This window comes from Musa acuminata, chromosome BXJ2-1 (genome assembly GCF_036884655.1).
Source record: "Musa acuminata AAA Group cultivar baxijiao chromosome BXJ2-1, Cavendish_Baxijiao_AAA, whole genome shotgun sequence".
NCBI lineage: Eukaryota > Viridiplantae > Streptophyta > Magnoliopsida > Zingiberales > Musaceae > Musa > Musa acuminata.
This window is the reverse complement of record NC_088338.1, coordinates 18,746,877-18,762,058: the sequence shown is the minus strand read 5'-3', so window position 1 is coordinate 18,762,058 and position 15,182 is coordinate 18,746,877. Positions and strand designations below refer to the sequence as shown.

General features: G+C 39.0%; 2 protein-coding genes across 2 annotated transcripts; both read right to left on the bottom strand.

The window, feature by feature from the left end:
• Window positions 1-638: 638 nt before the first annotated feature.
• LOC135598141 (homeobox-leucine zipper protein HOX19-like) lies at window positions 639-1,897 on the bottom strand. The gene is made up of 3 exons (XM_065091685.1): window positions 1,306-1,897; window positions 1,126-1,205; window positions 639-1,025 (listed from the first exon to the last, which is right to left on the bottom strand). The coding sequence occupies exons 1-3, from the start codon at window positions 1,777-1,779 to the stop codon at window positions 743-745; spliced, it is 837 nt and encodes a 278-aa protein (XP_064947757.1). The 5' UTR covers window positions 1,780-1,897; the 3' UTR covers window positions 639-742.
• A 3,783-nt stretch (window positions 1,898-5,680) lies between these two features.
• Window positions 5,681-14,488, bottom strand: LOC135599048 (GTP-binding protein At3g49725, chloroplastic-like). The gene is made up of 14 exons (XM_065093720.1): window positions 13,968-14,488; window positions 12,383-12,447; window positions 11,252-11,314; window positions 11,038-11,127; window positions 10,701-10,813; window positions 9,908-9,976; window positions 9,647-9,791; window positions 9,390-9,445; window positions 9,196-9,246; window positions 9,031-9,085; window positions 8,879-8,935; window positions 7,110-7,229; window positions 6,463-7,005; window positions 5,681-6,091 (listed from the first exon to the last, which is right to left on the bottom strand). Exons 1-13 carry the CDS (start codon window positions 14,413-14,415, stop codon window positions 6,463-6,465), a joined length of 1,875 nt encoding a protein of 624 aa, XP_064949792.1. The 5' UTR covers window positions 14,416-14,488; the 3' UTR covers window positions 5,681-6,091.
• Between the last annotated feature and the right edge of the window lie 694 nt (window positions 14,489-15,182).

Below are 15,182 nucleotides of genomic sequence, written 5' to 3'. Positions count from 1 at the left end.
AATTTTTTTCATTTGAGATGAATTGATTGCTATATATGAAGAGAGAGAGAGAGAGAGAGAGAGAGAGAGAGAGAGAGAGAGAGAGAGAGAGAGAGAGAGAGAGAGAGAGTATTATAAGGCATGAAAAGAATTATAGATGTGAAAACAAGTCTTCAGATAATTGGGTCAAACCAATCTTGCTTTGGCCAAACCTATGTGAACCTCATGTCGTGGGACCCATTGGGCAAGTCTAGCGAAGTCATCACATGGGTGTGTGTGACCCACCACTGGCCTCCAAATTCCACCATTCATGGGTGAAGGAAGGCCAATCCAAGAATGTGGATCCACCCATCATTCCTTCCTTCTTCCACACTCCTTCCTCTTCAGCACCGATCAACAGACACGATCACATGAGCTTTCCCCATCACTGCCCATACACAACCCGATACATACATCATGCTTCTTCTGTCCTATCCATACATGGCAAGCTAAAAGTTCTTCCCATGACTAGTTCATGCCCAAACAACTCATTGTTTGATCTAACAACAGATGAATAGAAGAGATGCAGATATGTTTCTTCGATACAGCTCATGAATCAAGCACTTCAATCACAACAATAACATTCCCGAACGCATGTAGATCTTTGTACCTCGAGAAGCTATTGGAATCCTCCCTTCTTTTATGATTGACTTGAGATATAGTTTAAGCAAATCGTATGAAAGATGCTTCCCCAGCTCCCTGTAAAAATGGAGAGGCTGTGGGTTCAGCATGCAGCTGAATGAGAAAAAGGATTCAAGCAGTGACCGGGTTTTGGTGCTTTGGAACTGTCTTTGGCGTCGCCGCCGCCTCCGCTGATCCTCTGGCAGGATGGGCACATCGTGAGGGGGGCGGCCGCCGACGGGAGCTGCATGTGGAGCAGTGGCTGCGCGAATTTGAGAGCCTTGAGCTCCTGCAGCTCCTTATGTAGCCTCTGGTTCTCGTTGGTCAGCGCCTCGTAGCACTTCTTAAGGAACTCACAGTCGACCTCGGTCTGCTTCAGCTTCGTCCTACAGTCGAAAACAGGAACAATAGAGAGTCGATTGTTCTTCCGAGGATAGAGTAAGATGAAGGTGAAGAATAGATTTGCATGGAGCACTCGTGACACACCTTGCTCTCCTGTTCTGGAACCACACTTCCACTTGCCGGGGCCGCAGATTCAAATCCTTGGCCAACGCTTGCTTTTGTTTCTGATGGCCAAAGGAGGAGGAGGAAGAAGAAAAAGAAGAACCTAAGAGACTGACAGAAACAAGAGTCCGAATTCCATGTAGGGTTTATGAAGGAACTCACCGGATTTAGGGTAGTATGCTCCTTGAATCTGTCCTCCAACAGAGCGGACTGCTCTCTCGTGAGCCTAAGCTTCTTCCTGCCGCTGCTGTTCTCCTCCTCATCGCTACCACGAGATGAAACTCTCTCCACCTCCGCTCCCACATCATCCTCCTCCTCCTCCTTCTTCTTCTTCTTCTTCTTCTTCTTCGGGATCGCTACGTACGCAGCAGAGGAGAACGAGGAGGCTGCGCTACGAGAAGACGATAGCTGCGGTGGCCTATCAGCTTCAGCCTTTTGCATGGTCCGGCCACCACCGGAGGCATCATCGGAGAGGCTCAAGCTGAGGGACGGCTCGTCAGGGAACAGGTTCGTGCAAGGCGAGCAACATCCTCGTTGCCGACGACGACAGTCATCGGCCGATGCTGTGCTCGCAGGACCGATGCCTAGCCCAAGAGAAAGGTCAGTATCAAATGTATCATGAGGATCCATGTCCATCCAAGCTTGGCTCTCTACCCTTTCAGCTGCCTCTTCTTTGTACTGCGACAGAGAGAAGAACGAGGAAATGAACTGGAAACGGAGCTCGAGAGGGCACTATTAAGCAAAACATCCTTTTATGGGGGGCATTTCTAACTGCAGTGGAACTGTAGTCAAATGTGACGAGCCAACGCCCTGCCACCAAAGGAAAAGGCCGACCAATGACCAACTCCTAGGTTAAGGAAGGCGAGGGGTGAGAGATGACCGCTCGGGTCAAGACCGGGAGTAGAAGGATACATGACATCATATTACCTCTCTCTGTTTCTCTCTTCTCTTTGCCATATTTTCCTCTTTCTTAGCGTTCTTGATATGGCTTCACCAAACAGTAATCCATATTGCAGAGTTTGCTTTCACAGCAAGTATGGGATCTCAACAACTTGTCGATGCACATCTCAACTGGTGGGAGCAGCACTTGGACGATGATTTAACAGTAGTACTTGATGTGATGTCAACTTTGCTTGGTGTTCATGTTGCAGATCTTTCCCATGTGTCAACGGAGGGGGTCCAACCCCCTTGAAAGCCACACATGAGCTGTCGGTTCTCTGCATGGAGAGTGGTTGCACGGGTTGCAACATCACACCATGGGTAGATGTCGGACGGATAGAGTTAATATATAGTTACGGATGAGGAACTATGATCACCCAACAAGCCAGTGAGTGATCGACCTCTGAGGTTGATTCTTACTCTACCTGGCCGACCGTGGGGCTTTCTGGTCATTCATGGCAGTGAGCATCTCGGATCACCGTCATGGGAGCATGCAAAGGCATGCATTGACTCCGACGCTACCGGACAAATCCACATCCAAGGACATGATCGGAGAATGTACGCCAACTTATTCAACCGCAAGGAACGTGAAAGCTGCTCGCCAACAAAATCTAGTCGCGTAGGATCGTAGAAAATGGTTTTGCCGGTGGAGGAAGTCACCGCCGCCGACGGCATGCGTGTCGCACCGAGGCATGACCGCCAATCACTCGATTCCATGCGAAGATGATAAGGGCTCGATCCGTGTCATCTCTCCACCACTCTTTCTGCAACCACAGCCGACCATGTTGTCCGCAAACCGTAATGAATGCAAAGCTTGTCTTCTTGTCCCTCTAACATTAGCCATCATCACACACTGAACCAAACATAGGAAAAGATGACAAGTCGGGAGCTTATTATGATCCTGTGCTGAAGAAGCAAAGGATGGACAGAGTCGGAAAGTGCTCTCGTTGCATCCACCAGAGCACTACTACTAAAGCAGTTCTACACTCTCTTCGCTACTCTCTACTAGACTTTTTGTAGTTGGAAATGATGCTAAACGGAGAAGGTAAGAGTCGAAGTCCGGCAAGTTAACTCACCAAGCAGGAGCATAAAAGCATGATTCTGATCGCATGCAAATGAGTCGTAATCTGCTGACGAATAATTTATTTATCATAACATACAGCAAGATGAAAAGAAATGTTTGTATTGCGCATACGTGATGACCACTTAAAGGGAGTCGACAAAAGAGAAGACATCTCATTCTTCTTCAAAGGTAAAGGTAATGTTGGTGTCATGCTTCACTTTCTTACCCTCTATCCGATGGTTGACCTTTCGAAGCGCTAAAATATCATATAAACATTTGTCCTTTCGAATAAAGGTTGACAAATCAGAATGAATATAATAATTCCATTCTTCTTTAATTTCTTTCCTTTCCTTTCCTTTGCGGCCCAGCAAGAAGCTTGCAATGTCAAAAAATGCAAAAAGGACTAATGGATGGAGCAATCAAATCGAGAATGGTAACCTTCTTGTGCATAATGTTCAATTGAAACCTTCTTGTGCATAAAATTAGGTCTGATCCCCCACCTATTTATTTGCAAGATATCATCTTTTTCTAGTGCCAAACTCAGAGAGGACCACAATTGGTGGTGTGAATGTGACAATTGTGGATTCTATCTTGACATGGGATTCAAATCATTTCCCATCACCATCAACATCCTCAAATATATGGTGGAACCTTTTGTGCACCCCCATGTATTGTATTTTGTGACCAGCATCTCAACTACCCCTCTCAATTCTCACTTAGTGACCTCAGTTCATAAGAAACGCATATCCTAATGGTGTCTTATTTTATATAATAATAATAATAATAATAATAATAATAATAATAATAATAACGATGATGATGATTTCTGACATGCTAAGAAGAATAGGGAGTTGAGATTTATCTTGATTAAAATGAGATAGTAATTTAATTATATTTTCCTCTATAGCTACGAGAGATCGAACCCTCAACCTACGAATAATGACTTAAATGTCTCATCCGTCGAAATGTTTCCTATTAGATAAAATCTATAAGAAAAAAAGGATTTCTTATTGGGAGGATAACCTTAAGTTGTTTTCTTTTATATAAGCGATGGGTTGAAAATTTGAAATTGGATACAAGGTGAATATTCCTATGAACTTTTACCCTCCTTTTAGTTCATAGCCAATTTAGCTTTTGCTTATAATATATTATGATTGGAAAATTTAGATCCAGTATTAAAACTCTCAATTCGTATGCATCGTTCTACTTCTGAAATAGATTGCACAAGTAATAACTCACACATCATAAAACATGTAGTAGGAGCCATTGCATTCCTATCCACTAAACCCAAAGCTTCATGATCAAACTTTTGGACCACACTTGAGCAGTCGAAGGCTTGTCCTCACCTTCTGGACAATGTTTTCTGACATGCAATTTGTCATTACGTACTGTGAATTTATCATCATCCTCGGTGTTGTAACATCAAATATGTTATCTTCGTGTTTTGGTGACATGCTATCGATGATATTGTTCTAAAGGAAAAATAAGACGAAACCAATAGTGAAGTAAAGAAAACTGTAGTTTGTGATTGATAATTGATCAGATATGGCCAAATCAGAAGTTAATGACAACAGTTTTGCACTGATGATGAGATGGTCCCAATGCCAATACATTTCGACTGTCCTTATGATTAGATCTATGCTGACTTTTGTAGTTTAATCTGCATGATGTGCACTATGTTTAGCTTGAAAGGAACATCATGTTGTGTTAAACAGTCGACATCATGGTTCGCCTACCAATGATGAGGCTGTTAGGTGGAGAGTAGAGTTGCTCTTGAAGAAAAATTTGTACGCATGACTTGAATGTCAAAGGTTCTATCCAATGAACAAAATGATATAATCATTGAGATGACTGATTTTGATTTCACCATATACATAAATGATTTTTTCTGACATTTTGGATCTTGTCCTAGAAAATATCTTCTTCTTCTTTGTGGATGGGGACATCATTCGTGGTCATCGCTTGGGCATCCAACTCAATGCAAAGAGACTCCGGAAAATATTCTTCACCTTAAAAGTGTTAAATCTAGATATTATTGTTTAAGGTAGTTCACATGAAGTCCATGCAATTTATCATCATCTTCTTCGAGTGATTCATGTCCTAATTCAGTGATGTTCTTGCTATTTGTTCCTATGCATCATTAATAGTCTTGGTTGATCATCATACATGACCATCAGAAAATCTGACTCATCTTCTTCAACATGTAACTCATCATGTGCAACTCGGAAATCGAAAGATGAGACACTATTCCCACAGCATAATTTATTGGCTAGAGATGAGATGAAATGCTCATCACAATCTGCTTGAACCAATTACCCATAGTTTTTGCCATGTTAGAGTATTCATTTTTCATGGATCTCTCGTCGCATCTTTTGGAAATTTCCATGGATCTCTTGGCACAAATTTGCCTTCAAACAGGAACACATCCTGCATATATCAAGTTCACTTCTGCCTCAATTCCTTGCATCTGCAGTAGCATACCAAAGCTCCATTGATAATGTAAGCAATCGCATCAAAAGAGGATACACACAAAAAAAAGAAACAGTAATTAATAAGAAATCAAATTGTGTAAAGAATGCGTTTGTCACAAGATGCTACATATCACCTGAGGAACCATGTGGAAAGAGGTAAAACTATTATCACATCATCTCTCTTAAGTACATTTTCATAAGCCTTGTATTTTGTTGCTCTTTCTGCATTTGATAAGCTGAAAATGCAGAGGCAGCTAGAAACAAAGATTACCATCTTATTACTAAAAGAATGTGACTCCTCCGGAAAGAACTACAAAATGACGCTACATGCTCCCATTTGAGTTAGATATCATCAGGAAAGTATGTCTTCTCCACAAAATGGTGATATAAAAATCTGCCACATGATATTTTGGATCAGTTCAGCTTCATAAAGAAGTATGTCGAGGCCCATCTCTATTAGAACTTTAGAAGTAATCTGCAGAACAGAAGGTGAAATTCTTATAAGAGAACCTTGAAACATTTATCAAAAATAATGAAACAGCCTAATTATTATGTTTAACTAGTTTAATGTTATTTCCAGGAAGCTTATGGTTAGTAGATCTTAGATTTGGCAATAAAGTTAGGTTCTTTCATCAGCTCTATAACTGCTCTAGGAAAATGTTTTGACTGCAAATAATTATACGTTATAAGCCAACAATGTGCATAAATAGAGTGGAAGTACATGTGCAATTCCAAGTGACGGCAAGCATAAGTAGCACATTAGAATTGTGCAGAAGATCTGGCTAAGTATTTCAACTGATTAAGAATTGTTTCCCATGGAGGATGAATTTTTAGTTTGCAACGTACCTACTGTTCTGCAGCCTTTTCGTCGTCTGCAGTGTCGGAGGGTCTCCATTTCCTATCACAAGGAAAAAAAGTCCTTTTCTCATCAGATTCCTCCTTATTTAGCTTCTGATCTATAAGATTCAGCAACTCCTGCAAGCCAACCCCTGTAATCGCTGAAGTTTTCACGCAATTGATGGTTTTGGATTCATGATGATCTCCTGAATCCTTCACATCACATTCCACCAAGGAGTCAACATCTTTGTTATCAAAATTTTCCATAACCTCTTCAGTTGAAACATCAGAAGCAATGTCGCCATCATCATAATCATCATTATCATCCATATGCTCACCACAGGAGAACTCAGATGCCACATCGTCAGCATTATCCAGACTTTCTTCTTGTGAAAATTCAGAAGCCATGGCATCATCATCCTCATCTACAAGCTTACCAGATGAAGGATCACATGTCATATCATCCTCTGGGTATTCTTCTTCATCTTCACCTATTATTTCTTCTTCACCAAAACATTCATCAGCTCCACCGTTGCTTTCAAGAAGATCAATCTGACACACAAAATTTGTCATGAATCATATCTTTAATCAATTCATTGAGTAAATAAGAAAAAAGTAGTTCTTGATGTCAATGTCCATCATGAGCACAGTAGTACTTTGTTCCAAACTTCAATCATATTTTTAATCTTTTCCCCTGACACACCAAGCTGTTGCAGCACTTGAAGTACAGCTTCACGTTGCGCATCAAGATCAGGTGAACTAGAGTCTAGTACATGCTGTAGAGGTTACAAACAATAGCTATTAGCTGTTTAGTGATGATTGCAAAATATCTGAAAGTTACTATGCTAGGCAGGAGTAAAAGAGGTGACAGCTACACAAAACACAAGATCATGTACAAAGTTTCTTGATTAATTAGTTAGTTCATGAAACATGCTGTTATCCACTATTCAAACAGGAAAGTGGACCCTTCAGCATTAGCACTTAATTTTATATCAACATATTAAATATTTCAATGATTTTATGCTATCTATGATGCTTGTGGCTGATCACCATCTTGCTATTGAATGTCAGATAAAATTGCATAAGCAAAAAAGCACACACATAGGACATTGACTTAATCTGAAAGCGGGGAGCATTTGTGTATTCTGTAACATAAGTTCAACTGACGCAGATGAAGATTGCCGAAATAGGTGATTGAGAGCTAATTTTATAAAGAGAGATAGAGAATACATATACCTTCAGGCATCTAAAATATGCACCTTACAAGAAAGCCGAGCAGATTTAATTTGGTAACTATCATCAGAGTGTAGAAGGTCCAGAAAATTTCAATGGGCTAAATTTTTATTATAGATCCTCATCGAACATACTAAATTGTGCTTCAAAAGCCTAAATTGATTTTGAGCAATGAAATCCAAAACTTGTTACCGAGAGTAACAGATTCACCTTTGAAGGAACTCCACAGTCCATATCAATGGCATGTTAAGAAAGATGATAAAAAGGAGGATTACAAGAAAAATCTGCTAGAACTTCAAGAAAATGATATTTTGTCTGTTCGCCTTCCAGAATATAAATTTAATAACTCTGCTAGAACAGGGTGGCATCTGACAACTGCAACTAGGTCTGGGGAAACTCTCTTTGTTTTGTTTTTCCATTTGGTTCATACACATCCTCTGCCCACCTATAAGTTCACAACTCAATACCCTTAGCTCCTCAAGAATATCATAGACACCCTTCTGGAATTAATAAATTTCATCAAATGCCTTCCAAATTTCCAGACAGCATAAACATATTTGAAAAGGAAAATGTATATATGAAGAAACTCAAAAATTATCAGTAGACAAACCATGACATTTCACCCCTTTTTTCGGCATTTGTCTGTAGAAACAAAAAAAAAAAATCCAAAATTGTTTTAGATATCTGCTTAGCATTTGACTGAATCCAAAAATTCCATTCCCAACCCATAACCCTGCAACAGTTGGCAACAAAGGAAGCAAAATAAACAAAACCAAAGCCCCCTTCCCTGTTTCAAAAGTCATACACTAGGAAATTTATGGCAGGATGAGGAGCTGGTATCTTGGACAACAAGCAAGATATTTCCCACCGTACTAAACTGACATAACTTGGCTTCCATTACTTTATGACTGATATGAAGTATAGACATTTAAGTTACAATGCAAGTTCTGCATGATCTGTCACATGCAATCGCCATATATTACTGATATACAGAATAATTCAGAGGTGGCTATATCTTTCTTGCATTGTGTATTATCCTAAGTGATGTACCTAAGTGCCGTAACAAGTGCTAGCAGAACTTACAATTAACTCAAACATTTTTTACTATGTCATTTTCCATCTCAAGAAAGCAAACATGAAAAGTGATGGGTTTCGGTTATGTATTCTAATTCATAATTAGAAAAGAGCATACCACTAATAAATCTGCTTCAACCACTTCTTCCAAGGTTGCATGAAAGGCCTCCACTAGCTGAAATACATGGACTTTTGTCAAAAAGCAAATGGAAAGGGTCAAACTTGTTCAGGTGACATTTAAAAGTTAATAATAACTGACATTGATATTACCTGTACAGGCAAATCTGAGATGAATCCAACAGTATCACTAAGAAGCGCCTTTTTCCTGAGTGCCAGCATAAGCAAAGATTTCATTACATCAAAACAGGCTAATAAAATTTCACTTCCTATTTAAAGGGGCCTTAACCATGGCAACAAAAACCACAATAGTATTACCCTGACGGAAGGACAACACTTCTTACTCGAGGATCCACAGTTGCAAATAATCTACATCAAGGCAAAATTTCCCATTAAAATTCAGCAACTTATCACATCAATATACCACACAATTAAACCATTTTTATAGAAACAAATAATTACAGTTTGACATAAATGCCTACAAAGAAACTACTAGTAGCATGTAGGAATACCTATCATCACTATATAAATCACTTTCAGAAAGAGCACTGACTAAGGTAGATTTGCCCTGCATACACAAATTTTAAATATAAGTATCCCAGATCAAACTTGGTAGCAACAAGGCAAGAGTAGCTAGAAACTTCTAAGACTGAAAATTGAATGTAATCTGATCCCTTTTTCCACAGGTCAAAAGCAAAATATATTGTAGTTAGGACAAAGCAGCTTTGTTTAGACAAGCTAAATTTCAGCAACAAGTGCAATTACATACAGCATTTGTATATCCAACAACAGCAACAGTTGCTAGGCCCTGACCATATGAACTACCATGCCTTCTACGTGCATAACGTTGCAGAGACCGTGTTCGTCGAACTTCCTCAATCTGGGATAGTATATGGATTCGTCGCTCTTGAATTCTGCAGGTTATTTGATGGAAGAGAATCTCTAAGCATCATTTCTGGAAATTAAGCATGTACCAAAAAGAGGTGAAGCAAACAAAAAAAATTCATCCATCAAAAAATTTGAAACTAACCTCCGACGTTGAAGCTGCAGTTCAGTTTCTCCAGCACCACTAATAAAGCCACGGCCTCCACTTCCTCTCCTGCAGAAAAAAGGTCAATGATGAATATCTACGATAGTTGTCAACCATTACTGCATATTAAACATAGAACAAATCCTGTTAACTAGTTCTTGATGTCTCAAATCTAGTATAATACTAAATGCAACACCCATGATAATATTTCCAACAAGTTCTTCCATATTACATTGATCATTAGAAAAAGTTTCTCTTTTTCATGCATAGCCATCTTTAGAAATGTTTACAACTCCCTCTACAAACAACAACAACAAAGCCGTAAATCCCAATTATCTACGGTCGCCTATACGAATCTTTTGCTGCCATTCAAATCGGTTAAGATTCATTTTCATGAGATCTGGCATAGTTTTGCACTGGTTGTCAATGACCTAATGCAACCCTACACCTTTTTCATTCGGGATTGGGACCAGCATTGGCGGTGTTGTTTACAACTCCCTCTCTACATAAAAATATAGAATAACTGATCTGAGAGAATATCATGCCAATATGGTCTGACCACCTTATTAAGGTGCATTAATTGCTATATCTAGCATAATGTCAACACCAAGGATGGTGCAGTGCCAAGCATGTGCTTGGCCAATAGCACGTAGCCCGTGCCTCTATATTGCTGGTATGCCAGCAAGCAGCACCCTGGAAAAAGCACTCAGATTTGTTGCTCAGAATTTTGCAACACCTGTATGATGTAAAAAGCACAATCATATTAACCACTAAAAGAACAAATTATTCATACCCCCGAGCACTAACAACTTCAGCTTCTCCACTTGTTCCAAAAGTCATCCGGCCACCTGGACCACGAACTCGTACAAGCCTTGTCCTCTTATACATAAGAGCTGCTAACTCTGACTGTGACCATGAGAATAGCAAATTTGTAAGTCATCTTTAAGTGACATGAACATTCAGCCAAAGAACAGACAAGTGTAATGACAGAAATCATGACCACAATAAAGAATAGAACCTTTCTTCCATGAGAAACACATACAGGCCATGGAATACAGTGGAAAAATAGAGTTTCAAATCGTCAGTTGAAGGTTGAAAAGAAATCATGGAGAGCAATCAGAAAACAATACCTGTAATTTTGCTTCTTTTGTTTCAGCATGAGCATTGAATATCTCTATAATAAGACCAATGCGATCTAAGACTGGTTTCTGCCATGAAACCTGCCGATTGAAATTAAGGTATAAGCAGTAGCTTTGAACATTTTTTGAAATGGTAAAACAAAAGATAACCTCAAGCCTTTTCCAAAAAGAAAATCCATTACAACATGTGTATATGCAAACTCACCTCCAAATTGCGCTGCTGGATCCCAGAAAGAATTGCATTAACAAAAATTGCATCTATTGCATTCTGTTCGAAAAGATGAAGAAGAATGCAACAAGATGGAAATATCAAAAACAAATAAAAATCAGTCAGATTAACAGGACAGAAACATCTCCATGCATTCACCAAAATTAGAAAACATGCATGTTGTTTTTGAAAGATCATCTTTCTTTACACAAGTGACAGACTCTTTTATAGGCAACAAACAAGACATAAAAAAATATCATATAAGCAAGCCACAAAGATTTCTTCCACTAGTTTTATTCCATATGCATCTCATCACATCTCTAGCACTTCATATATATGCAAGCCTAACCCTCATAAAGCAAATCAGTTTACATAAAGAAATTTTATATAATGAAGCTCATCTTCTCCTATTTGGTTCAACAGGGTGACAAAGACAAAACAATTAGTTCTTCTTTTGTCATCCAGCTATCCCAATAAAATCCATAATTAGTCCGGGCAAGACCTGACTTCTGCAGAAGATAAAGGTGTTTGTGATCTTCTGGATATCAGAAATGTGGCACTCCCCTAACAAGGAATCGAAAGTAGAGGTCAAAGCTTTTGTTAAATGCCACTCTGTATAACCTAATCTGCATTTACTTCTGAAATTTTGATTTTTGAATAAATTATTCTCAGGAGGACTTGTGCAAGAATCTTGCTTGATTGTCGAGCAAATTCAAACAACAAATGTTACAAGCATTTAAAAGTTGAAATCATTAGGAAGGAGATAAAATACATATGTCAAAATCTTTTTAATGAAGATAAATTTTAAAAATTAGGGTGTTTAATAAAAAAGGCCTCTTTTCTCACTTGTTGCCAATTAAAATATTTTTTTGGTTATGCCCCACTCTAAGGTCCCCCTGTGACATTTGCCTGGTGTTTGCATAATGCACATAAAAGGTGCCTAAGTGGGGAAAAAAAAAGAAACCAAAATGGAAGCCTTAAGTGGGAAAATCCAAGAAAAAAGGGGTCTTTTTGGGTAAATCCCCTCGATTAATGTATCCAAATTCCAAACCACTAAAGTTTTAGTGATGTCATAGAACACAAGAAATATGAATTTATTTATAGAAAAGATTAATTTTAAAGATGTACCTCTGTCTCCAAGGCCCTTAGTTCACATTTGACATTTTCAACAGTCCCCCGTCCAAAATATGTGTCTGCCACAAGAAAATTGCACGTATGACCAATTTAACCATGTTGACAGGAACAGTATCAAGAATATAATCTCAAAATTGAACAAGATCCATACGACATACAGCAAAATAATATTCCAAGACTGAACAATTCATTTACATACGATGTATTCCTCAATGAATCCACAACACTCCATGCTACATGATTTTCCCGTTAGTGAATTTCATAACATTGTTCATTTATCCCTTGGCATGCTTTTTGCATTATATAAATAATTGTACAAAACAAAAATTTAAATATATTACATTTCCATCCTTTCTTTACCAACAAATAATTATCAGAATTATTACAATCTTAATAACTACTTCAAAGTAATTATCCAAATTCTAGATTTTTCAAGCACAGTTATTCCATGATTAAAAACTGTGACTGTGCTCAGAAACATAAATTTAACCTCAACATAAAATTTCAGAAAGAAACTCCTAGGAATAAAAGCAGAGGATTACTTTAAGAGTCCATAGAACCTGAACGTTTGCAAATAAATAGAAACCCATGTCAACCTTAAAGAAGAATGTTATTACAACTGGACAGAATTGTAGAACATTGTGAACAAGCATCTCAAAGACAAGTACCAGCACATCGGGTTCAAATATTAAAAGTAAATTTGAGAAGACAAATAGGGCAAAATCTGCTAAGGGATGAAAGGAGTTCAACTTGCAGAACAAATGACAATAACATCCATGTGCAAGAATTTCAGCTAGCAGTATGTCACTCATCCCAATAGACACAGAATAGATGGAAATAATTAATGGTGATTAGGATAGCCTATCTTATCTCTTTCTTTGAGCAACATATGCTTGCCTGTGGAACAATATCTTTGTTTTCCTTCAAATAGCCTAAGCCTATCTCCCCTGCTCTTCATTTCCTTTTCTATTTAAGTTCAAGCATACTAAAAAACGGACCAATGAGCTTGCACTACACATGCCACAGATCAATTCATGAGAATAGATGGAAATAATTAATGGTGTCAAACAGCCTATTTTTTCAATTTCTTTGGCAACATATGCATGCCTATGGAACAATATATTCCCTTCCCTCAAATAACCTACGCTCATCTCCCCTGCATTCTTTTTCCTTTTTTGTTTAAGTTCAAGCATACTAGAAAAAAGGCAAGATTGTTGGACCAATGAGCTTGCGTTATACTTGCCATAGATTAATTCACGACGAAGTGAGGATTAGAAGGTTGGTGATGTGCTCTCTTGTTGGATGAAAATTCACCAACCGTTGCGCTTGGAGAGAAATTGGTCCTCAACTCACTTAATTATGTCCTTCACGTAAACCGTCAACCATTGAACCGACACTAAGAAGGAATCGAAACAGAAGTCCTAAGTCAAACCTTATACGACAAACGCACCCCACATAAAAACCATGGAGAACCATCCAAGAAAGTATTCAAACTCCACTAAATTCTCGATCAACTCGCAGACTTTATATAAAAATGACAAATTTGGAGGATAAGATGTCAAGGACGGGAGAAGCTAACCCGAGTGCACCCTGAGGGATCTGGCACCGGGGTTCTGCACGACGAGGTGTGGCGGCGGCTCCTTCGAGCCGTAGTCCTCGGCGAAGACGCCGTCCCTCCGCTCCTCGAGGGAGTTGGCAAGATTGAGCGCCTCGGAGAGCTTGGAGTGGAGGAGGGAGTCGGGGCGGAGGCGGGGTTGGACCACGAACAGCTTCGGCGGATGCGTGGGGTCGCGGCCGAAGAGGGAGACGCCGGCCCCGTCGCTTTCATCGGCCTCCGCGTCCCCACCGCCGCGGCGCCTGCGGGAGGAGGAGGTGGTGGAGAAGGGGGCGGAGGGGGGCGAGATCGGGGGAGGCGGGCGGAGGAGGGGCGGCGAAGGAGGAGGGGGCGAGGAGAAGGGGGTGAGGAGGATTCTGGGGAGCGATCGTAGAGGGGTTCGAAGGCGAGTGATGGCTCTCAGATGCAGCATAATAGCGTTCGCTCTTCTTCTTCTCTCGCTGCTCGGCGGACGGAACGGAGTTGGGCGGCGAGGGGGATGTCGGGAAGCATCCACGGCGAATTTAATGGGACTAATTGGGGTCAGCGTAATTACTTTAAAGCCCCTACCAAAGTGCGAAATTTTATATTCATCCTACAAAACTGTGAAATTGAAATTAATCTGCAAAAATTTAGGGCAAAATTATACAACCTATAATTTATTATATTACTATATTAAAAAGTTTAGAGCGTTAATTAGTATTGATCAATTTTAATGAATAAAATTACGAATTTTGTATCCATTCTGCAAAACATGAAATCCAACTTAATTTCAAGAACAAGAAGTTGGGGGGGTATTTATGCAAAATTACAAGAATAGATCATATAATTTATAAGAGAATTTAATTAGTAGCCAAGTGATCTTAGTGAAGGTTATACTCTAATATACTCCTCTAAAACTATATATATATATATATATATATATATATATATATATATATATATAAATAAAAAATTAAAATTGCTAACAAGAAGTTTGCCTTATCTAAAAAAATACCAATTTAAAAAATGATAAAAAAGCTCCAAAAATAATAAAAAAATTTAAGGGTGTCATTTTGTATATGTTTTTTTTCCCCAATTCATTATTGATGACAAAAAAAATGACTTAATTTTATGACATGTGTAAATGAATCAGCTCATTATTATTAAATATAAGATTATATATAAAAAATTGTTTAGAAAAGAAAAATGTAGTGCAGG

Excerpts from the sequence above, each read along its gene's own strand:
- LOC135599048 (XM_065093720.1), bottom strand. The coding sequence starts at position 14,415 with ATGCTGCATCTGAGAGCCATCACTCGCCTTCGAACCCCTCTACGATCG. Across the intron at positions 9,792-9,907 it reads CTGCAGCTTCAACGTCGGAG|AATTCAAGAGCGACGAATCC; the intron begins GTTAGTTTCAAA and ends AATAACCTGCAG. Across the intron at positions 8,936-9,030 it reads TCTCAGATTTGCCTGTACAG|CTAGTGGAGGCCTTTCATGC; the intron begins GTAATATCAATG and ends CATGTATTTCAG.
- LOC135598141 (XM_065091685.1), bottom strand. The coding sequence starts at position 1,779 with ATGGACATGGATCCTCATGATACATTTGATACTGACCTTTCTCTTGGG. Across the intron at positions 1,206-1,305 it reads AGCATACTACCCTAAATCCG|AAACAAAAGCAAGCGTTGGC; the intron begins GTGAGTTCCTTC and ends TTTGGCCATCAG. Across the intron at positions 1,026-1,125 it reads TTCCAGAACAGGAGAGCAAG|GACGAAGCTGAAGCAGACCG; the intron begins GTGTGTCACGAG and ends TTTCGACTGTAG.